General features: G+C 49.4%; 2 protein-coding genes across 3 annotated transcripts in view; both read right to left on the minus strand.

The window, feature by feature from the left end:
* The window catches only part of ARHGAP40 (Rho GTPase activating protein 40), a 48513-nt gene extending 42225 nt beyond the window's left edge, over positions 1-6288 (minus strand). Inside the window, exon 1 of the mRNA XM_025399830.1 lies at positions 6149-6288. Within this exon, the coding sequence (XP_025255615.1) occupies positions 6149-6285 (137 nt within the window). The 5' untranslated portion in view covers positions 6286-6288. The remainder of the gene's footprint in view (positions 1-6148) is intronic.
* A 7684-nt stretch (positions 6289-13972) lies between these two features.
* ADIG (adipogenin) lies at positions 13973-21557 on the minus strand. Of its 2 annotated transcripts, none has more exons than XR_003121509.1 (3): positions 21385-21557; positions 16269-16497; positions 13973-14335 (listed from the first exon to the last, which is right to left on the minus strand). XR_003121509.1 is itself a non-coding variant. In XM_025399831.1 (3 exons), the coding sequence occupies exons 1-3, from the start codon at positions 21506-21508 to the stop codon at positions 14302-14304; spliced, it is 273 nt and encodes a 90-aa protein (XP_025255616.1). In that variant the 5' UTR covers positions 21509-21557; the 3' UTR covers positions 13973-14301. The 2 variants fall into 2 exon arrangements, 1 of the variants encoding a protein (XP_025255616.1); XM_025399831.1 differs by having other exon boundaries at positions 16383-16497.
* Between the last annotated feature and the right edge of the window lie 962 nt (positions 21558-22519).

Here is a 22519-nt window from a genome sequence, read left to right on the forward strand (position 1 = left end):
GAATTTCCCTGGGCGGATAGAAGTCTGTATTAGGGTTTAATGAGAACAAAATCGGTAAGAAATAAATGGTAGTGGGGAACAACTCTCCAAGCAAATTAAAATCCAGAAGCCGTAACAGAAGAAAGCTGAGCTGATTACATCAAGACTTAAAACTTTTGTATGACAAAAGACACTATAAAAAATGTCATAAGACCTTTTTCCTCAACTGAGAGGAAATATCTGCAAGAAATGATAGTGTTACTATCCAGTTTATATAAAGAGTTCCTGGAAAGCAATAGGAAAAAAAAAATACCCAAAAAATCTACTGGGAAAGTCGGCAGCAGATAGAAATCAAAAGTCACAGGAGATAAAATGCAAACGCCCTGTGCAGAAAAGATGTGGAGCCTCGCAAGTAATCAGGGAAATGCAAATTAAAACAAGGATGAACTCTATCTATCAGATTGGCAAACACAGAAAAGATTGCCAACACCCGGGGCTGGCAAGTGTCGAGAAAAGACATTCTCACACTTGGATGAGCATCTGCTGGTCAATTTGGGTAGAGTCGGTGATGCCTGACAGGAGGGAAGGTGAAGAAGTGGCCTCCACATTGCAGGCAGGGTGAGGACCCCAGGGTTGTGAAGGGCTGCAGCCTAACCGCTTGGTGTAATTAACACCTTCACCTTTGCTTCATTGTGAGTAAAGAGGGAAAATAGGAAGCTCCATCCGAAGGGACCTGCCCTTAGCTGGTTTGTAAGCAGGATCCGGGGAGGCGCCTCCTGCTGGGGAGCCCTGGAGGAGAGCGGTTTACAAGGACTTTTTCCTGCAAAGCTGGTCAGAAGCCCCCAGAGGCAGCGTGGTCCCTGGAGTTGCGGTTCTGGGGTGGTTGTTCCAGATTTCGAACCAGGAGGATGTGTGAGTGTGAACAGCAGCCACTATCTGAATGGCACTGATTCTACAAATGAAGGATCAGGCCCAGAGAAATGAGGGAACTTTCCCAAGGATGAGTGGAGGATTTAGGACTCAAATGCAAATCTTTCTGCCACGCCAAGGAGTCAGTAGTCCTGAATGTACTTGTCCCATGAAAACAAGCCTGTGCTATTTGGAGTCAGCTCCAAGAACTTGCCCTTTGACCACTGATATCTGACACAAAGTGTTCAATTTCTACATGGTGTGTGCTGTACTAAGCCTTCACACGCATTAATGTCATTTTATCCCCACAACAAGTCTATGAAGCAGGTACTGCTGTTCACAACCATGTTACAGAAAAGGAACCGAGGCTCAGAAAGGTTAAGTAACTTACCCAGAGGTCCACAGCTGATAAGTGGTGAAGCTGGGCTTTGAGATTCAGGCTGTCCTTCTGCCCCTGACACATTTAAGCCACGTGTAGGTGATTTATTCCGTGATTGGGCTCACATACAAGGGGGTGTGTCTGGAGAGATCAGTTGACATTGAGCCCAGTGGCAGAGACTTGAGCTACACATGAGGAAAATATGAGTGAAGGGGAACCTTGTAAAGGTGATTGCTTCTACAAGCCATCTGTGTGCAATCAGCCAAGTCCTTTAACCCATTATTGATTAAGGAAATCTGGCTGGTGCACCTGACTCAAAATGGGTCTTTCTGCCTCTCTGATCTGCCTTTGAACTCTGCCAGACACTGAGCATGTGAAAAGATGCTCAACCTCACTAATAATAATAAAAAGGGCAAATTAAAACAAGAGATAGGTTTCTCCCAATCCAATCAGCCAAGACTACAAAGAACAATAATGTCTGGCCAAGAATGTCATGTACGTTAGGAAACAAGCTCACACCCACTTGGTGAGTCTACTTGGGTACAACCTTCCTGGAAAACCACCCAGAATATGTTTCAGCATTTTAAATGTATACACCTTTGGAATCAATCATTCCTATTCTGAAAATGTATCATAAGGATAAGTACACAAAGACATATGTTCAAGAACATTGCAGTATAGTTTATAACAGCAACCAAAAGAGAAAAAGAAGCAAACTAAAATTCCATCAACAGGAGGCTAGTTCACAAAAGTACTGTCCAGTCATAAAATGAAACATCGCACAGTCTTTAAAGAGGATAATGTAAGGGCAGGTATGGTGGCACAGGCCTGTAGTCCCACCTACTTGGGAGGCAGAGGCAGGAGGATTGCTTGAGTCCAGGAGTTTGAGACCAGCCTGAGCAACATAGGGAGACCCTGTCTCTACAAAAATAAAAAAAATAGCTAGGCGTGGTGGGGCATGCCTGTGGTCCCAGGATTATTTGAGCCTGGGAGGTTGAGGCTGCAGTGATTCCACCACTGCATTCCAGCCTCAGCCTGGTCAGCAGAGCGAGACTCTGTCTCCAAAAGAAAAAAAAAAAAAGAATAATGTTGATTTCTATGTCTTTCCAGGAAAAGATATTATAAAGATAGAAATGTCATTTATAAAATAGTATACATAATATAAACCAATTCACGTATGTAAGTACAATTATGTAAAGGGATTGGATCATAGATACATTTTACATATACATGTATGTAAATATTTATGAAGCACAAAATTCTATAGGATGTACACAACTTCTCACAATTGCTGTTCTTGTGGGTTGGAGGTGGGAGGGGCAGGTGGATTTCACTTGCTACTTTTTTTGCATTTTTATACCAATCATGAATTAACAGAAAATATATTTCTACAGGGAGCAAGGATAAGGGGAATCCCGAGAGTCACCTCACTCCAACTTGGTCTTTGAGGCACCTCCCAAGATCAATATTGCATGGTTTTAAGATTAAGCCCACATAGACAGTGAATTCTGTGTCGCCCTCACATTAGGGAACGTTCTGTTTGATGGCAACACGGACTCTATTCATCCCTGCTCAGGCCTTTCCGGTCAGCATTTAGTGTATTATGTGGTAGTGACCAATGTTATGTCTTCCTCCTGGACCAGGCTGTGGACATCTTAAGGGCAGAGAGAGCATCTTATTCATGCCCACACCCTCATGTCCATCACGGGACTTCATGTAGAGGCAGTGAGCATTTCATTCATCAGGCAAATATTTCATGAGCACCTACACCTGTGCCAGTGCTGGGGAGCCGTGGGTAAACAGATCAGACTGGGGCTTACATCCTGAAGGTTGCAGTGCTGCTGGAATTTGTTGAATAACTAAATGACTCACAAGCAAGTGACCGGCAAGATGAACAGACTCAAAGGATTGGGGGAGCTGACCTAGTGACCCTGTGAGCCAATACACAAGAACATTGGCCTGGAGCAAACAGACCAACCCTGTTCCAGGGTAGTGGTTTTCGCTTTTTTTTTTTTTTTTTTCCTTGGCAGTGGAATCTTTTCTCAATAAACAAAATAGGTAACAGTATATTATTATAAGCTGATTTTATAAGTTTAATTCAAAGCATTTACTGATCATACAATCAAGATAATTTTGGTTGACAAAAAACATTTGGGACACCTGAGTGGAGGTAGTATTTTTACTAGATGTTTAATACTTGGAAGATATAATAAAGATTAAATTCAAATAAAATGTTTGCAGAACCCTGGTTTAAAAACCACTGTTCTGGGCCAGGCGTGGTGGCTCACGCTTGTAATCCCAGCACTTTGGGAGGCCACGGAGGGCGGATCACGAGGTCAGGAGTTCGAGACCAGTCTGACAAACATGGTGAAACCCCGTCTCTACTGAAAATGCAAAAATTAGCCGGGCGTGGTGGTGCACGCCTGTAATGCCAGCTACTCAAGAGGCTGAGGCAGAAGAATCACTCGAACTCGGGAGGCAGAGGTTGCAGTGAGCCGAGATCGTGCCACTACACTCCAACCTGGGCAACAGAGTGAGACTGCGTCCAAAAACAACAACAACAAAAAAAACAACAACAAAAAAACCCCACCACTGTTCTGGAAATAAACATGTTGCTTTTTTTGTTTTGTTTTCAATAATAAAGAGAACAAATGGTTCAAATTTTAAACTCTCTTAAGTATTATTCATTTGTTCATTCAACCTGTAGCTATTAAGCACATTCAGTGGGTCAGGAGTTCTTATAGTGAATTCAATATTAATAGCCTCAAAGATCACAAGGAACCAGGAGATTAAGGGAAGGTGCTGTTGGAGTCAGGGGAACAGCCATAATAGATAGGTAGGTAGATAGGTAGATGGATGGATGGACGGATGGACGACGGATGGTTGGATAGGTGATGTGATGAGCTGAATAACAGCTCCCCAAGATGTCCACATCCTAATCCTCAGAATTTGTGAATATATGTTATCAGGCAAAGGGACTCTGCAGATGTGATTAAGCTAAGGATCTTGAGATGGGGGGATGATCCTGGATTAGCCAGTGGGCCCAATGTCATCACAAGGATCCTTATCAATGAAAGAGGGAGGCAGGAGCGTCAGAGAAGGAGACATGATGATGACGGTGGAGGTCAGAGTCAGAGAGAGACGTGAACGTGTTACAGAGCTGCCTTTGAAGATGGAACAGGACCATCAGCCAAGGAATGTGGGCAGCGGCAGAAGCTGGAAAAGGCAAGGAAACAGATTCCTGGCGCCTCCAGACAGAATGCACCCCTACAGACCACTGATTTGGGGATTTCCAGCACTCAGAACTGTCAGATAACACATTTGTGTCTTTTTAAGCTACTACGTTTATGTGATATGTTATAGCAGCAATAGAAAACCAATATAAATGAGAGAGAGAGACAGAGAGAGATGATACATAAGCTTATGTGATTTGTTATAGCAGCAATAGGAAACATATAGATAGATGAATAGATAGATAGATTAGATATAAGATAGATAGATAGATAGATAGATAGATAGATAGATAGATAGATAGATAAACAAATTTGTCTTTGGCTTCTTAAAAATTGATTCTCATTAAAATCCTATCCTGACTCATTTTTGCCTGGGGTGGGGCAGGCACCACGCACATAGGAGTTCAGCGAACACGCCATATGGATGAAATGGTCTCACTGAGCTCCCCCTCCCTTTCCTGAGCCTAGAAGTTGTTCCCTTAAGAGAATTCTAGGACTCAGTTGTCCTATGATCAGGATCACCTACCCCTGAATCTGCTCTCTGAGTACAGACAAGTCTCGTCTTCAGGTCCTTGGGCGGCAAATGAATGGGACAGTGGGGGTCTCCTGCTGCAGGTATGTTCCAAGCTAGAACACTTTTGGAGGGCAATTTGGCAGGGTCTACTAAGATTCGACCATTCCTTTTAAACTTGCAACTACAAGTCTAGGACGTGAATTTTACCCATGCAAGTCCCCAGAGATGTTCATTGCTGTATTGCTTAGAATTGTTAAAAATTGGAACCAACCTAAATGTCCATTAGCCGGGAACTGATTCAAATTAACCAAAGATATCCATAAGTTGGATCCTGGCAGGCCATTAAAGTGAATGAACTAGATCTTTATGTTACTGACATGTAGAGATGTCCATAACATTAATTGAGGGGTTGTGGGGGGAAAACCTTACAAGCACGTGTATCACGAGAGCCTATATGTGTTAAACTATACAAGTTTAGGTTTATATGTCAAAAAGTTCTTCCAAGGTGTATGTCAAAACTTTAACAGTAGTAAGTTTTCAAGAATAAACATACGTATTCTTGTACTGTTTGACTTTCTATAATAATCAAATTGTAATATGATGTAATCAGAGTGGGGGAAATGACTATTTGAAAATTCTAGTCTGGCTGTCAGCGGCAGGCTGAGCAGGAGTAAGGGGTGACCAGTTCTCAGTCGAGGTGACCACACGGACACAATGACCCAGAATCTTGACCCAGAGACTCCTGAATCTTGAGCCCCTGGGCCCCCAATACTCTCTACATCCAGAGGAAAAGAAAATGGCACACATTGGCGTCACTCATGGCCTCTAAGAATCTGAAAATCAGTGACCCCTGTAGGAGACCAGCAGCATGAACCCAGGGCAATGCTGTGTCCCAGGAAGGGTCTGGGTTTGGAGTCCCAGGGACCAGGGCTAGAAACCATCTCCACCACCTGACAGCCAGGTGACCATGGGCAGGTCGCTGGGCTCTCCAAGCCTCTGTTTCCTCATCTGTACGACGGAGGAAGATTCCTGCCTCACAGGGACGTTGTAAAGACAGATGTTGTCAAGACAGACAGCACATGCCCCTGGCACATAGTAGGGCCAGCTTCCCTCCCGCTCCTATGACCCCTGTACCTGCAGCCCCAGTCGGCCCAGCGCTGGGCGCAGCGCCTAGCAACGCGGGCCCGCGGGATCCGAGGACATGGTGAGGCGAGGGGCACTGGGGCCAGCCTCTCCATCTGGGCGGCAGGGAGGAGGGCAGGCTCGGCCATGGGCTGGCACCTCGAGGATCCCGGTCCGACGTGGTGCTGCCGCAGTGAGGATGACTCGGTCGGCAATGTGAGAGGGAGGAGTGAGGCAGGCCCCATGGCACTCCCAGTTCCCACACACCCTCACGCAGGATGAAAGTCCAGCCTCCTCCTGGGGCGGGGCTGGCTTGGCCGGGGCCACCTACAGGCAGGCACGCGGGGGCACACACATGCCCCTGAGTCCCGCCCACCTGCACTGGAACAGCAAAGTGGAAACGGTGCCTTTCAAAAACTGTCATGAAATAAGACTTGCATGGCCGCTATTATTACCTACAGCCATCCTGATTTCAGAGTAAAACCACATGAATAAAGCACCTGGCTAATATGGGTGGAAGAAAGTGCTCACGACCCAGGGGTTTTTATCTGGCTGGGCTACTCCCTCTGAGACTTCTCTGAGCCACGGTTTCCTCCTCTGTGAAATGGGGATGGTGACATTTGGAAGGAGACAGGAAACAAGCAAACAGGAAGGTGTCAGGGTGTAAAGAGAGCAGGACCTGGGCATGAGGGCGGGAGGAAGGGAGCAGGAAATGGGAGGGGCAAAGTGAGGGGGCATCCAGAGAGCCTCCCGGGATTGGCCTTTTGGCCGGGATGTAAAGGGGAAGGAACTAGCTGGGAAAAGGCTGGGGAAGGGGGAAACCCGGGGAATTTAACCCCCTCATCTTTAAAATGAGAACTTGAATTCATTCATTCAGCAAATCTTTATGGAGCTCTGTAGGAGCCCTGGGGGCAGCGACCAGAATGTCTGAAATCTAAGAGCAGGAGTGTGTGGACTCAGCTGAGAGGAGAGCAGAGGCTGAGTGTCAGGGTGGGGAGGGAGAAGGGGTTTCCAGGTACCGACAAGGACACAAGCCAAGGTGTAGCAGTAGGGCATTTGGGGGATGTATGAGAAGCGCTCCTGCCAGCTTCCCTGGCGGTGTCCTATTCCCGGCATCCATTTTGGACCATGAGCCCCTTCTCTTGCCCTCTGGCCAGGACGGAATGCCATGGACTTCCCCAGATTGCCCAGGCCCGCCCTGCCCTCCTCTAAGGCTCCGGGTGCCAATGAATCTTTCCAGGCAGCATATTTGCCTGTACTCCAAGAAGAGAGGCCCCAGAGTCCTCCTCAAGGAGGGCCCCCAAGTCTATGGGTCCCTACAGTCTGAAGCTCAGCTCTGGCCTGAGGGAGGCAAGAAATGGGCCCCAAGAAACTGAAAACAGGACCCCACTGGAGCCACAGAGCCCAGGAGCATGCATGGTTCTGGTGTCAAAGAGAGGAAAGGCCTCGCAGCACAAAGGGCCCTGAAAAACCCCAAGTCTCAGGCAGCTGTCACTGGCTGGAACCTGCGGACTAGGGCTGTGCAGGAGACCATCTATCCACTTCTCCTGAGCCTCCTCCTGAGGAGGAGACAAGGGAACCACGCCACCAGGAGGCCAAGGAGCTGGGGCCCAATATGCACGTGAATTATCAGTGGAAGTGGGTGCAGAACTACTTTGGCAGCCATAGGGAGTTTTGTGTGGGAAACATGGTAGGTGCTTAATAAAGGTTGGGTAGATGGATGGATAGATGATGGATGGATGGATAGATGGAAGAAAGAATGAGAGGTTGGTTGGGAAAACGGGGGATGAGAGAAGGGATGAATGAGAGGATGGTGGTTGGCTGGATGGGTGGGTGGGTGGATGGTTGGATGGATGCATGGTTGGATGGACAGATGGATGGATGGATTGATGGATGCTTGGATGGATGGATGAATGGGTGGATGGGCAGGTGGAAGAGTGAATGGCTATGGGCATAAATATGTGAGAGCACGAGTGAACGAATGAATCACTGAGCCATTAGGTGAATGGGTGGAAGAGTAAATGAATGAATAAATGCTTGAGTAAACAAGTTAGTCCTGGGTAAATGAACTTCTAGTCCAGAACTGAAAATCTAGCTCATTGTCACCTTCCTTAGGTGCAAGGAACCCTTCAGAAGAAAGCAGGAAGGAAGAGAGAGTGGCCTGAATCTTGTATGGCCGCACTTTCAAGCCTCCGTCAGGAAGTGCGCCCTTTGCTTCCTGGAGAGCCGCCGCGCGTACTCAGAATGAACCCTGGAGAAGTGAGTATACCCGCGCTCAGGGCAACATTCCTCATCTCCGGCTGAGCCCTGTCCCAGTCCCCCGCCGGAGTATCGGCCAGGCCGGTTAGATCACAGTGGAGTGGCTCAGACCTGTTGGCCCTGCACCCTGGCAGCTCGCCAGCACCTCCCCAGGCAGCCTGCCATCAGCTAGGCCTCTCACTATTGCAGAGACTCGTCCTAGGCCCCTCAGACCCAGAAAGTCCCCCAGGGCCTGCATGTTGTGAGCTCAGCATTTCCTCCCTGCCTTTCTGCCCCTCCAAGCAGCCCCACTCCCCACTACAGCGTGGTCCTGTATAGTGTGATGAAGTGGAGCCTCATAGGCTTGGGGCTGATCCTCAGCTGTGCTACTTAGGCTGTCTGACTTCAGGCAAATGCCTTAACCTCTCTGAGTCACAGCTTCTGCATCATTTAAATGAAAAACTTGCCTGATTTGAGGGGTGGTTGTGAGGATTCCGAGGGATAATACATGTCAAGCACTTAAATGGGGCCTGGCACACAGTGTACACGGAGCATCTAATTTCCAGGTGCTCAACTTTTTTCTTTTTTTCTTTTCTGAGACTGGGTCTTACTCTGTCACCCAGGCTGGTGTGCAGTGGTGTGATCATAGCTTACTGCAGCCTTGACCTCCTAGGCTCAAGTGATCCTCCAGCCTCAGCCTCTGGATGGAGCTAGGAATCACAGGTGTGCGCCACCACACCCAGGTTTTTTTTTTTTTTTTTTTTTTTTTTTTTTTTTTTTTTTTGAGACGGAGTCTCGCTCTGTCGCCCGGGCTGGAGTGCAGTGGCCGGATCTCAGCTCACTGCAAGCTCCGCCTCCCGGGTTCACGCCATTCTCCGGCCTCAGCCTCCTGAGTAGCTGGGACTACAGACGCCCGCCACCTCGCCCGGCTAGTTTTTTGTATTTCTTAATAGAGACGGGGTTTCACCATGTTAGCCAGGATGGTCTCGATCTCCTGACCTCGTGATCCGCCCGTCTCGGCCTCCCAAAGTGCTGGGATTACAGGCTTGAGCCACCGCGCCCGGCCAGGTTTTTTTTTTTTTTGAGAGACAGGGGTCTCACTATGTTACCCAGGCTGGTCTCAAACTCCTGGCTTCGAATGATGCTTCCACTTCCACTTCCTAATGTGCTGGGATTACAGGCGTGAGCTACCATGCCCAGGCAACTTTTTTCTTTCAAAAGCAATTTATGGAATGAAGTGCCAGCCAAGCACCACGCTCAGAGCTTTACACGTGTTACCACATTCAATCCTCATGATAACCTCGCAAGAGAGTGTTATGGGTCGAACTCTCCTGCTAAAAACATATGAAAAACGTGTGAATGCCTAAGCCTCAATACCTCTGAATGGGGCTTTATTTGGAAACAGGGTCTTGACAGAGAGAATCAAGTTAAAATGTGGTTGGTAGGGTGGGCCCTAACCCAATAAGACTGTGTCCCTCTGAAAGGGGAAAATCGGTGCCAGACACTGGCGTGCATATCAGGAAGATGATGGGAAGGCACACAGCGGGGACACCATGGGAGGGCAGAGGCCGCGGCTGGGTGATGCTGCCACAAGCTGAGGCACATTGGAGCCACCAGAAGCTGCCAGAGGCAAGGAAGCCTCCTTCCTTGCAGGGTTTGGAGGGAGCCTGGCACTGCCAGCACCTTGACTGTGGAATTCTAGCCCCCAGAAGTATGAGCCCACACGCTTCTGGTGTTCTAAACCACCCAGCTTGTGACACTTTGTCATGGGAGCTCCTGGAAACAAATGCAGAGGGGATTGGCCCTGTTTTGCAGATGATGACACAGGCTGAATGGGATGGTGACGGGTGGCTGAGGGGCTTGCACTCAGGAGTCCAGGCCTGTGGCCCCAGGGTTAGGGGTAGAAAATCAGCCTGTGCCTAGAAGGTATGCTGTGACAAGTGGTGTGTCATTCAACGAGATGCACTGACAGTCAGATGCACCCTGCTTTGCTGACGCCCCTGCGGTGCTCCCATGTCATGCTGGTGACTGTCCTCGCAGGTTCCCTGCGATCTTCAGCCTGGGGAGACAGGTTCGCTGTCCCGAGTGCACCTGAGTTTCCTACAAACATCAACCGCGCAGCCTTAAGCTCCATCATTCAGCTCTAGGAGGAGCCAAGGGCATCCCTGTGGATCTGGAGACACACATCCCAGTTAAGAGTCAGAAAAATGGGGCATTTCGTGGCTGTGTGACTTTGGGCAAGTTACTTAACCTGTCTGAATCTCAGTTTCCTCGTCTGAAAATGGAACCATGATCCGACTGAGAGGGCTGTTGTGAGAATGCAGTGGGATAATGCGTGGGCACTCAGTGAGCCGCGGCTGCTACGTGGGGATGATGTCTCTCGGGAGCCTGTGACTAGAGTGTCACGGGATGTGTTTACCAGTCACACGCCCAACTCCTCTGTATGAGTGTGCGTGTGTGTGTGTGCCAGAATGGGGACCTCGTCCACATCCACAGAGGCCCGGGGTCTCAGCCCTCACCCAAAGCAGGGAAGGCGTCTCCCCACCCTCCCCACAAGTGTTCTCCAGAGCTGTCACCTGCCCAGGGCCCTGAGGAGCGGCCTCATCTGCCTTCTGCCTCAAAGGCTCCAGGGACATAGCAGATGCTCTCCCCAGACCCCAGTGCAGGGCCCACTGCACTCACTCTCCTCGGGGTCGGCTCCTCAGCAGGTGGGGCAGGAGGGCTGGGGGGCTCCACTGGCTTTTCTAGGCCAGAAGGTAGGCTGAACAATGGCCCAGCAGCCCCTCACAGTACAGCGGGGCAGGGCCGAGTAAGCAGTCCCCAGAGACTCCACAAAACGGGGCACTTGGCGACAATGCAGACAACACCAGGCAGAGCTTCAGCCACAAGGAGGAGCTGCCAACAGGCCTCATTCAACGCCACCCGTGCAGCTCCCAGGAGAACCCCGTGGTGACAAAAGCTCGTCAGCTGGAGCAAAGCTCGTGTGGAGAAGGGAGGGTTGTGAGTGTGTGTGCGTGTGTGTGACTGTGCGTGTTTATGGATGCGTGTCATCTAGCCCAGGTTTCTTCCTCATTCTCATTTAAATGCCACAGCCTGATTGAAAACAAAATATTTAAATGTGTGAGAGTGCGTGTGTGCATGTGTGTGTCTGTGAGAGTGTGTGATAGTGTGTATGCATGAGGTGGTGTATGTGTGTATGTGTGTCTGTATATGTATATGTAAGGGTGTGTGAGTGTATGTGTCTGTGTGTATGAGAGTATGTCTGTGACTGTGTGTATATGTGCCTGTGTGAGTGTATGAGAGTGTGTGTCTGTGTGTGATAGTGTGCCTGTATGTGTGAGGGTATGCGTGTCAGCGGACATGTGTCTGTGAGCATGTGTGTGAGTGTATGAATGTGTGTGTGATAGTGTGTGTGTGAGGGGTGTGTGACAGCATATGTGTGTGTATGCATGTGAATGTGAGTGTAGCGAGTGTATATGTGAGGGGGTGTGTATATGTATGTGTGTGAGTGTATGAGTATGTGTGTCTGTATGTGTGAGGGTGTGTGTGAGTGTATATGTATGTGAGTGTGTGAATGTGCATGCGTGAGGGTTTGTGTGAGTGTGTGAGTGTATGTGTCTGTATGAGGGTGTGTGTGTATGTGAGGGTGTGTCTGACAGTGTGTGTCTATGAGGGTGTGTCTGTGTGAGAGTGTGCGTGTCTGAGGGTGTGTCTGTGTATGTGTGTGTCTATGAGGGTGTGTGTGAGTGTATGAGGGTGTGTGAGTGTGATAGTGCGTGTGTGTGTCTATGAGGGTGTGAGTGTATGAGGGTGTGTGTCTGTGTGTGTGTCTATGAGGGTGTGTGTATGAGGGTGTGTATGAGGGTGTGTGTGGTGTGTCTATGGGGGTGTGTGTGAGTGTATGAGGGTATGTGTGTGAGATAGTGTGTGTGTCTATGGGGGTGTGTGTGAGCATATGAGGGTGTGTGTGTGAGAGATGTGTGTGTCTATAAGGGTGTGTGTGTGAGTGTATGAGGGTGTGTGTGAGAGATAGTGTGTGTGTGTCTATGAGGGTGTGTGTGTGAGCGTATGAGGGTGTGTGAGTGTGTGATAGTGTGTGTGTGTGTGTATGTAACACAGCATGTTGGGATTGCACAGCGGGGCAAAGGGCTGGGGAAACAGGTACTTCTAATATACCCTTGGGGCCACTTTTTGGTCGGGCAACTTAGCAGTGGCTGCAAAATGTAAACACATGTCTTATATTCAACAGTTTCTCCTTTCAGAATGTGTTCTCTGGATAGAAGCACACTTGCGTGCAAGGATTTAGATTCAAGAGTGTTCGTTGCAGCCTGTGCATAAGAATAGAAACCTCATCCAGCAAATTCAGTGGGGCTCAAATCCCAAAGGGTGGCTTTCTGCACCTGATGAGGAGCTCAGACTTTACAGCCCAGGGACAACGGAAAGCATGGAAGGTGTGAAGCTGGGAAGGGACATGTCCCAATTTGTGCTTTGGGTGGATCATTCCAACAGGGCAGAAAGAGCAGAGACCAAGGCCAGGAGACCAAAGGACAGGAGACAAGCTAAGATTTCAGGCTCAATTCTCTCTCCTTTGGACATTTAGAAGTTGTGGTGGCTGGTGGGGTGTGGAGTGAGGGAAAAAGAAGGGATAAAGATGATGCCCAGTTGGTACCTTGGAAGGCCTCTTTATCCCCTAACCCCCATCATCCTGCAGCCTCTGGAAGCTTACGCCTCCCACCATACCTCCCCCAGAACCCCACCTGGGGAATAACTGGCATGGCGGAGAGGGACCTGGTACTGGAGTCATGGGGCCTGGGTTCAAATGCCAACTCTCCCAGTGTGACTCTGAGCAACTTAGTAACTGCTCTGTGCCTGTTTCCCCATGTGTAAAACAGAGGTAACCAACCTATCTTGCAGAATTCTTACAAGGGCTAAAAGCAATCGTATGTATTTGTTTTTTTGTTTGTTTGTTTTTTTGAGACCGAGTCTCACGCTGTTGCCCAGGCTGGAGTGCAGTGGCGCGATCTCAGCTCACTGCAACCTCCGCCTCCCGGGTTCAAGCGATTCTTGTGCCTCAGCCTCCCGAGTAGCTGGGGCTACAGGCATAAACCATCACACCCGGTTAATTTTTGTATTTTTAGTAGAGATGGAGTTTTTGCCATGTTGGCCAGGCTGGCCTCGAATTCCTGACCTCAAGTGATCCACCCGCCTCAGCATCCCAAAGTGCTGGGATTACAGGTGTGAGCCACCATGCCCGGCCAGTAATCGTATGTATAAAGCACATAGAAAAGTGTCTGATGTGTAGTAAGCACTCACTAAATGTGAGCTACTTTTATAGCTATTCCTACTCCTACCAAACTAGGCACTTGGTAGACACTCTGCAGCTATTTATCAAATATTTGTTATTAAGATCAGCCTGAAGTCCAATCAAGGAGTGAGTTTGAAATCAGAGAATGGAAGTTCAGAGCAAGCCCCTCATCCCCATTGAACAGATGGAGAAAAGGGTTGGGCTTTCCCAAGAGGGTCCTAGATGGCTTGAATCGGGGCCAGGGCTGAGTCTCGGACCTACGCTGGTTGAATGAATGACTTGGTCAGGCCTGGTAGGTTTGTCAGGGTTCCCCCGGGCATGGGAAGCCCCTCGCTTCTTTAATATGGACCCACACCCTCCGGCCCAGCCCTGCTTTAAGACCCCTCTGAATTAAATTGGCCAATTTCTCCCAGTGGGCCGGTTCACTGCTCCCATGCCCTCCCAGACTCGGGCGGCTTCCTGGAGGGCTGGAGGTCATCTGCGATGCTGGAGAACGGCTGGGTCCTCTGGAGGCTTTTGCATGTCGGTCTGAAGAGGAGATGAGTTGTGGGTTCCAGGGAGGCACCACAGTTGCCAAAGTCCTTTTGCCTCCCTGGCAAGCCTCTCCCATCCACTTCCGCCATTACCACTGCCCTGCTGACTCCAGGAAAACCAAACTAGAAACAAAAGGAAGGTTGGGACTAGGGATGCCATTGGGATAAAAGAGTAAGAAAGAGACGGGTAAGGCCAGACGCAGTGGCTCACGCCTGTAATCCCAGCACTTTGGGAGGCTGAGGCAGGTAGCTCACCTAAGGTCAGGAGTTCGAGACCAGCCTGATCAATATGGTGAAACCCTGTCTCTATTAAAAATACAAAAATTAGCCAGGCATGATGGCGTGTGCCTGTAGTCCCAGCTACTTGGGAGGATGAGACAGGAGAATTGCTTGAACCGGGAAGGAAGAAGTTGCAGTGAGCCAAGATTGTGCTACTGCATTCCAGCCTGGGCAACAGAGAAAGACTCTGTCCCAAAAAAAAAAAAAAAAAAAAAAGGGAAAAAAGAAAGAAAGAGGCGGGTAAGTGATGGGGGTGGGAAGGGCTCTGGATAGATGGGATAGGGTTCTTGTGCAGGGTCTGAAAATCTTTTCTCATGCCACAAATGATATAAAAACAGGTCAGGCTGCATAATTCGCAGGGTTCAATAGCAAATTAACACAGGGGGTCCTTGTTCAAAAATTAAGTATTTCAACACAGCAACAGCCAAGCATGAAACCAAGCCTGGGACCCTTCTGAGCCTGGGACCTTGTGGCACTGCAGGTTACACATCTGTGGAGCTGGCCCCGTCCACAAATCTCTGAGGGCGCATATAGGAGTGAGTTTTCCTGGGAAAAGGGCCCTCAGTGGTCAAGGTAGGACCCGAAAGGCTAAAAATCACTACAACTGAGGTAGGTGAGGGGCCTTTGTTTTCACTACCTCCTCCCTCCACTCGGGCAGGGTGGGGGCTAGTGAACACATTGCATGAACCAGCTTCAGAGTAGGGCAGGCTATGGTGGCCAAGGGGACAGAGAAAGGTGGACACATGAGAGATGGAGATTAGAGTTGGGAGAGAGAGGCGAGAAGGCTGGCTCCCGGGTTTCTGACTTGAGCAACAGAATCAGTCCACAGTGGTGCTATTCACGGAGATGAAGAAAAGCTAGCAGAAGATCAGGGTGCTGTTTTGCTTGGCTGGGTGGCAGTGAGAATCAAGATTCCTATTCTAGGCATGAGAGGGCGTCAAGCAGACAGATAATAAAGCTTGGGAGGAGATGAGATGAGACACACACATTTGGGGGCCATTGGTATAGAGATGGCATCTAACCCTACTGGAATGGCTGAGGTCTCCTAGGAATTCAATGGGTGCGAAGGCTCTTGGGTACAACATCTGATTGCCCTGACACCTCACATGAGAGTATGTGTGTGTGTGCCTCATTTGTAAATGTTCTCATTTGTAAATGGAGGTGAGAATCATATCCCCATCATAGGATTTCATAAGTAAGCTTGTGGAAGGGGAACACTTAAGACAGGCCTTGGTACCTGTTGAGCCCCCAAGGATACCAGCCATTGTAACAATAATAATCACACCATGTCATCCTTCCACAAATATGTACTGAGCCTCCAGCGTGTGTCTGGCAGTGTCTTGGGGCTTTGGATGCAGCCATGATCAAATGTATTAGAAGGCGGTAAGTACTACAGCGAAAGGAAAGCAGAGCAAGGTAAGAAGCATGATGCGGAGGATGGGGCAGGGGCTTCAATATCGAATAGGGTGGCCAGGGGAGCCCTGCTTAAAAAGTGACATTTAAAAAAAAAAAAAAAAAAAAGTGACATTAGAGCAAGCCCTTGGAGGTGAGGGAGTGCCTCACGCAGATGTCTGAGGGAACAGCTGGCCAAAGACCATCAGCAGAGCGGTGGAGGGTGAGGCCCTAGGGTAAAGGGTGGGGACCTTTGTAAAGGCTCCTTGTGGCACAGGGGGGCTGGTCCTCCAACAGGGCAACACCAGGTCTGCCCCACAATGAGGCAGAAGGCTCTCACATGCTGGAGAGAGCCCGTTGTCCAGCATGGCCAGGGAGCATATACCTCTAATATGGTAGAGGCAGCCTCTTGCCCACATAGCAGCTGCCCAAGCCTTTGGGTGGGCCTTGAGGCTCCCCCTGGCCCATGGAAGGGCCTCACCTGGCACAGCAGGCTCACCAGCAGGGCCTCTCCTTCTCTTGGCCGTGGAGTGTCCCCTTCCAGCAAAACTCGGCCAGGCCTTTGCTCCAGGGCTCCCAATCCAAGCATACATCGGAGTCATTTTCCTCTGAATCTGTGGAGACATGAGGCAAGGCCTCTTGGCTGATCACATGCTGTCTCCCACCCCTGACCCAGGAAGGAGTCCCCTGGCAGGCCTGGGTGTCCCTGCAGCCTTGTCTGAGGGTAAGGCCAAGGCAGAATCCTATGAGCCAGCCTTGAAGCCTCAGGAAGTCTTCAGGGCCTTAAAGGGTGACTAGGGACCAAGAAAGAAGGCTGTTCCTGTAACTCAGAAAATGGCCATATCCATCTACTAGAGGGGAGGACACATAGGTGAGCAAATGACATACCGTACTGGGCATGGGCCAGGAGGAGGCAGTGAAGCAACACAGTTATTGACCCATCCAGGCATTTGTCCACTAGTTCATTCATTAACAAGTATCTGAGTACACAGGCACAAGGATCTCCACTGTAGCACTGTTTTGTGGTGAAACACACACATGAACAATAAAACACCTGGGAACTGTGTCCACGTCCACAGATCACAAGAGGTCTGGGTGACTAAGCTGTGGCACAGTCACACCACATGGAGACCCAGACCTTCCGTCTGACGGCTTGTCGTGAAGCTGTTAAAATGTTTGCATCATATCTGTATCTTCTGATTTGCAGGATATCTATGGTATATTATAAGCAAATTGAAGAGAAATGTAGTATCTTTTTGTTTAGAAAGGCAAATGCTGCCCCCTTCCCCAATTCTTTTTGAAAACCTGCACACGTTAGTAAGCATGTGCACGAGTTTGCTGACAGACTCATCTTGGGGAGGTAAGGTGAGAAAAAGGAGGGGATGGGGAAGATTATTTTTCTTACTAAACTCTTACATTGTTTCACTAGTTGCAGGGAAGTAACAAAGGTTGTTTGTACAATGGGCATAATATCAGCATCTTCTAGGATGAGGGTTAACTGAAGACAGACATGTAAAATTCAGCACAGGACTTGGCACAGGCTTTCAATGGTGTTGGCAGTTAGTATGTCTTACAAGTCAGTAGGGGCCGGGCATGGTGGCTCACGCCTGTAATCCCAGCACTTTTGAAGGCCAAGGCGGGTGAACCATGAGGTCAAGAGATCGAGACCATCCTGGCCAACATGGTGAAACCCCATCTCTACTAAAAGTACAAAAATTAGCCGGGCATGGTGTGGACCTGTAGTCTCAGCTACTCGGGAGGCTGAGGCAGGAGAATTGCTTGAAACCAGGAGGCGGAGGTTGCAGTGAGCTGAGATCGCACTACTGCATTCTAGCCTGGGTGACAGAGTGAGGCTCTATCTCAAAAAAAAAAAAAAAAAAAAGTAGGATGGCGTGAAGTGACTGTTCTTCACTAGAGAGGGTATTTTTTGAACATAGAGTATGTGCGAACTGTTGTTACATTCATTTTCTCATCTAATCCTCTTAACAACTTCCTGAAGTCAATTACTAGTATTTTTTGTACTTTACAGATGAGGATGGTGAAATCACTTGTCCAGGCTCACAGCCAGGGAGTGGTGCTACTGGATGCGAATTCAGCCTCCCCACTCCACAGTTCCACTGGGTGCGTTTGGACTCAGGGGATTTAAAGGCAGCTTTGAATTGAACACCTTGCTCCAAGGGCCACCATGAGGGGCTGTTGCACCACTCTTCTGTTTCAGCCCCAAACCCATCTCTTTGGAGATTTCCCTTCATCCTTCTGCAAACTCCTTTCAAATCGCAAAAGTAAAATACTGGCAGCAGGGCATCTTCCCCTTGAAGGGGGTGTGTGGCTTCCTCCACCTTATGGCCATGTCATGGTCAGACAGTAGCACTGTCCTCCACTGACCAGCTTCTGCAGGAGTTGAGCTGCCCATTATCATTTTTGCCTCAGTGCCAGTTTCATCAGGCAGCTCCCCTTTCCTCCCCACTTGCTCCTCCTTCGACTTGGGAAAGTGCATCCTATCGGGTACTCCACACTTAACCCTCTGTCTTCTGAGGCCTGAAACTGCCCTGAGGAGCCAGCAGGAGTGTTGGGGGGGTGGGGATGGGGAGGAGGCGGCAGAGCTACTCCTGTCTGCTTTTCAAACTGGATTTCAGGCAAACTGATTCCAATAAAGGAATCCACAGCAGAATAGAAAACCACAGGTCTGGGTGGCCTGACCCCTCTTAGCCCTCCAAACCCTGACATTGGGTCAGTTCCCAGCACAAGCGCAAAACACACACAATAATATCGGGAATTTTAGAAGATGGGGAACCTGAGGGAGGAATGCCCACCTCCCTTTAAGGATGGTTTCTCTTCATTGCAAAATTAACAAAGGACTTATTTCAAAACGCCACATGACACCAGGGAGTAAACAGCCTCTCAGGAGAAAGTCTGCGGAGGGCTTGGGGTGGGGTAGGTTGTGGATGGTTTTGGAGTTGGGCCTCCAAGCAGAGTGAATGCCGGAGGAGACTCACGCCGCAGGCCTTGACCTGGGTGGTAGGAGAAATGTCTCCGCTCCGAAGAAGGCATCCAAAGCCACGCCACCTACGTTTCCTCCCACATTGACAAAACCGGCATTGGTTGGATTATTTTCTCAGCCTACAGGAACCTACCACGTGCCAGGTGTGTATGTGTACTGTGTGCCCTGCCCTGTAAGCACCTGATATGTATCGACCACTGGAGCCTGTCACAACCCCAGGGGGCAGGTACTAGTGTTGTCTCCATTTTGTAGATGAGAAAAGCAAGGCTCACAGAGGTGCCCACCGTCACGCAGCTGGTAGGTGGCAGAGTCAGGATTTGAAGGCAGACAATTGGCTCTCTTAAGTTCACAGATGTATGACCTTGGACAGGTTGCTTCTCCTCTCCAAGCCTCAGTTTCCCCAATTGTGATATAAGTATTATTATGCAGGGTTATTCTGAGGATTAAATAAGATTATGCATGTCCAGTGTTGAGCACAAGGCCTGGTACATAGTCAGTGTTGCAAATAGGTTCACTATTATTAGGAACTATTAAGCAAGGATGACTTTGGGAGGCCGAGGCAGGTGGATCACGAGGTCAGGAGATCCAGACCATCCTGGCTAACATGGTGAAACCCCATTTCTACTAAAAGTGCAAAAAATTGGCCGGGCGTGGTGGCAGGCGCCTGTAGTCCCGGCTACTCGTGGTCCCAGCTGCTCAGGAGGCTGAGACAGGAGAATGGCGTGAGCCCGGGAGTCGGAGCTTGCAGTGAGCTGAGGTTGCGCCACTGCACTCCAGCCTGGGCGACAGAGCAACACTCCATCTCGAAAAAAAAAAAAATAATAAAAGAAGCAAGGATGAGGCCAGGTGTGGTGGCTCACGCCTGTAATCCCAGCACTTTGGGAAGCCGAGGTGTGCAGATCACCTGAGGTCAGGAGTTCGAGACCAGCCTGGCCAACATGGTGAAACCCCATCTCTACTAAAAATACAAATATTAGTCAGGTGTGATGGCACGCACCTGTAATCCCAGCTACCCAGGAGGCTGAGGCAGGAGAATCACTTGAAGCCAGTAGATGGAGGCTGCAGTGAGCCGAGATCATGCCACTGCACTCCAGCCTGGGTGACAAGAGTGAGACTGTCTCAAAAAAAAAAAAACAGGATGAAATCTGAACGTGTGTCTTCCAGAGTCCAGAGAGACAGCTTTTATCACCAGTAGCAAACAAGTCTGACTCCCTACCAGCTGTGGGGCCCAATGCCTGAACTGTACCCCTCAGGGAGAGCTGTGGTCTACCCTGGGACTATGAGGAGAATATACATTAAATAAACATTTTCTAGAGACAAGAGGGCATCCCAGGTTCTTGCTAGGAACTCCCAATAATTACACAATTTCAAGTCCCTACATTTGAGATCATGGGGCTAGTGGGGGTGTGGGGAGGGACTTCTCACCCTGCCCCAACATCTGACCATTGCTGGCAACATGTGCTGCGCCCTCCCTGCCTAGCTGGCCAAAGGTCATGGCGCTCAGCAGCAGGAGGTGGAAGATCAAGTGGTCCCCACAAAGAGGCCTTTTTTTTGGGACACAGGATCTCATTCTGTCTGCTGGAGTACAGTGGTACGATTTCGGCTCACTGCTGCCTCGACCTCCCAGGCTCAAGCAATTCTCCCACCTCAGCCTCCTGAGCAGCTGGGACCACAGATGCATGCCACCACACCTGTCTAATTTTTGTATTCCTTGTAGAGACGTTGCCCAGCCTGGTCTCAAACTCCCGGGCTCAAGCAACCTGGCCACCTTGGCTTCCCAAAGTGCTGGGATTACAGGCGTGAGCCACTGTGCCCAGCAGGAAGAGACCTCTTGCTGAAGGGGATGCTCAGGGAGACACATGCCAGAGGAGCATAAGTCCCACTCCTGCCACACAGCCAGGCCATATCCTGGCCCAGCCACCCCTAGCTTCCTCCACAGCCAGCTTGGTCCCACCTCTTGCTCCCATGCTGAGGTCAGGGTGAATGTCAGTTGGCTTCCATGAGCCTGCCTCCCAAAGAAGCCAGATCCTTTCTGATACATGACCTAGGCAGAAAACAGTGAGTGGTCTGCAGGTACCTGAAAAATGCCTAAGGCTGCTGTATCCTATTGTACAAGCTGTTTACTGCACAAAAGCACCCAATCGAGAGGGTGAGCAGTGAGCTGAAATCCAGCCCACGCTCAGCCACAGAGCCTTGTGCCCCAGCTGAAAGGGGCACCTGGAAGTTCATCTCCTGGAGGGATAACCTCTGTCTAATTTGTTCAAAAGATCACTCTCGAACTCTAGGTTCAAACTCTAGGACTCACTCTCGAACTCTAGGTTAAGAAACCCTAAACAACCAAACCACCTTTCCACTGAAGAGTTGACTGCTTGTATCTAAGCCAGCACTTAAAATGACTGAACGAAGCCCCTTCTGCAGTTGTTTCAGGACACACTGGCCTATTCGGCCACCTGCCCAGCTCCAGGATTAAGGTCCTGCCTGGGCAGGGTAAGCAGCTCACCTTGGCTAAGTAAGAAGCGTAGCCAGATGATCAATAAGAACAGCAAACCCACAGGGAGGCAGAACCAGAAAACCAGGAAAGAAAATGTGAGGTCGTTCACCAGCGGCATCAAAGGGTACCTCATGGTGCATGTGTGGCTAAGCTGGGCCAGCCTGGGCTGGGCTGGCAGGGCTGCCCCAAGGGACCTGGCAGGCTGGGCCATGCTCTGCTCTCAGCCCAATTGTGACTGAGCTGTGAGGTAACAAGGAAGTTACAGTGTCCTTCAGGCAAAGTATGCAGGGGACACTCTGAGGGAGAGGTGTTCTGGGCGAAAGGGTGGGAAGCGAGGCAGTGAGACAGAGTCTGGCTGAGAATTAAAAAGCCCAGGTTTCCAGGCAGGCCTGGGTTTGAATCTCAGCCCAGTAGCTACTGGGTTCATGATACCCCTCTGACCCTCTTTCTTGTAAGATGGAGATAATTTTGTTAAATTAGAAAAACAGATGGGACAAAAATTACCCTCGAGATCGGTGTTCATATACCTGAAGTCACAGAGCCCCTCCAGGAGCCAGCCAGGTCCCCAAGTCCTGTAATACCAGCTGTGTGCACCCACATCCACACTGTGGGAGTGCTGCGGACTGCGGCCAACTGGGTGGAGCTTACTGCATCCTAAGCATGCAGTGATGGCAGCTCCCACCAATAACTGCTATGAATGAAATGCAGGTCCATTACTGCAGGACTCCTAACTTTCCCAAGCCAGGCAAAAAGTCTAGATTTCTATGTGATATCTCCCAAGTTTAAAATGTTGGGTCAGACCTCGTTAAAGCACTGTTGGCTAAACCAAACGTCTGCCAGGCTGGATTGGTCACCGGGCTGCCACTTAAAACTTTTAAAATCTAACACATAGATTATTCTAATGATTACTAGATTAAATGACTATAAATGATTATTACTTAATCTGGAAGCTTCTGTGCCTTTCCTTATTAGGGTTTTCTGTGAGGGGCTTCTAACGACTTGAATCTTGTTCCTTTATCTCCTGAGTGGCCAGAACACTTCCACATGCCATCCTCATCTTCTCATATCTGTCATCCGTTCACTCATGAAGTATTCAGTAAACCTCCATGCGCCAGACCACGGCAGAAAGGCTGCTTCGGACTTC

This window comes from Theropithecus gelada, chromosome 10, assembly GCF_003255815.1.
Source record: "Theropithecus gelada isolate Dixy chromosome 10, Tgel_1.0, whole genome shotgun sequence".
Lineage (NCBI taxonomy): Eukaryota > Metazoa > Chordata > Mammalia > Primates > Cercopithecidae > Theropithecus > Theropithecus gelada.

Excerpts from the sequence above, each read along its gene's own strand:
- ADIG (XM_025399831.1), bottom strand. The coding sequence starts at position 21,508 with ATGAGGTACCCTTTGATGCCGCTGGTGAACGACCTCACATTTTCTTTC. Across the intron at positions 16,498-21,384 it reads ACGCTTCTTACTTAGCCAAG|ATTCAGAGGAAAATGACTCC; the intron begins GTGAGCTGCTTA and ends ATGTCTCCACAG. Across the intron at positions 14,336-16,382 it reads GAGAAGGAGAGGCCCTGCTG|TTTGGTTTTCCTGGAGTCAG; the intron begins GTGAGCCTGCTG and ends TTTTGTTTCTAG.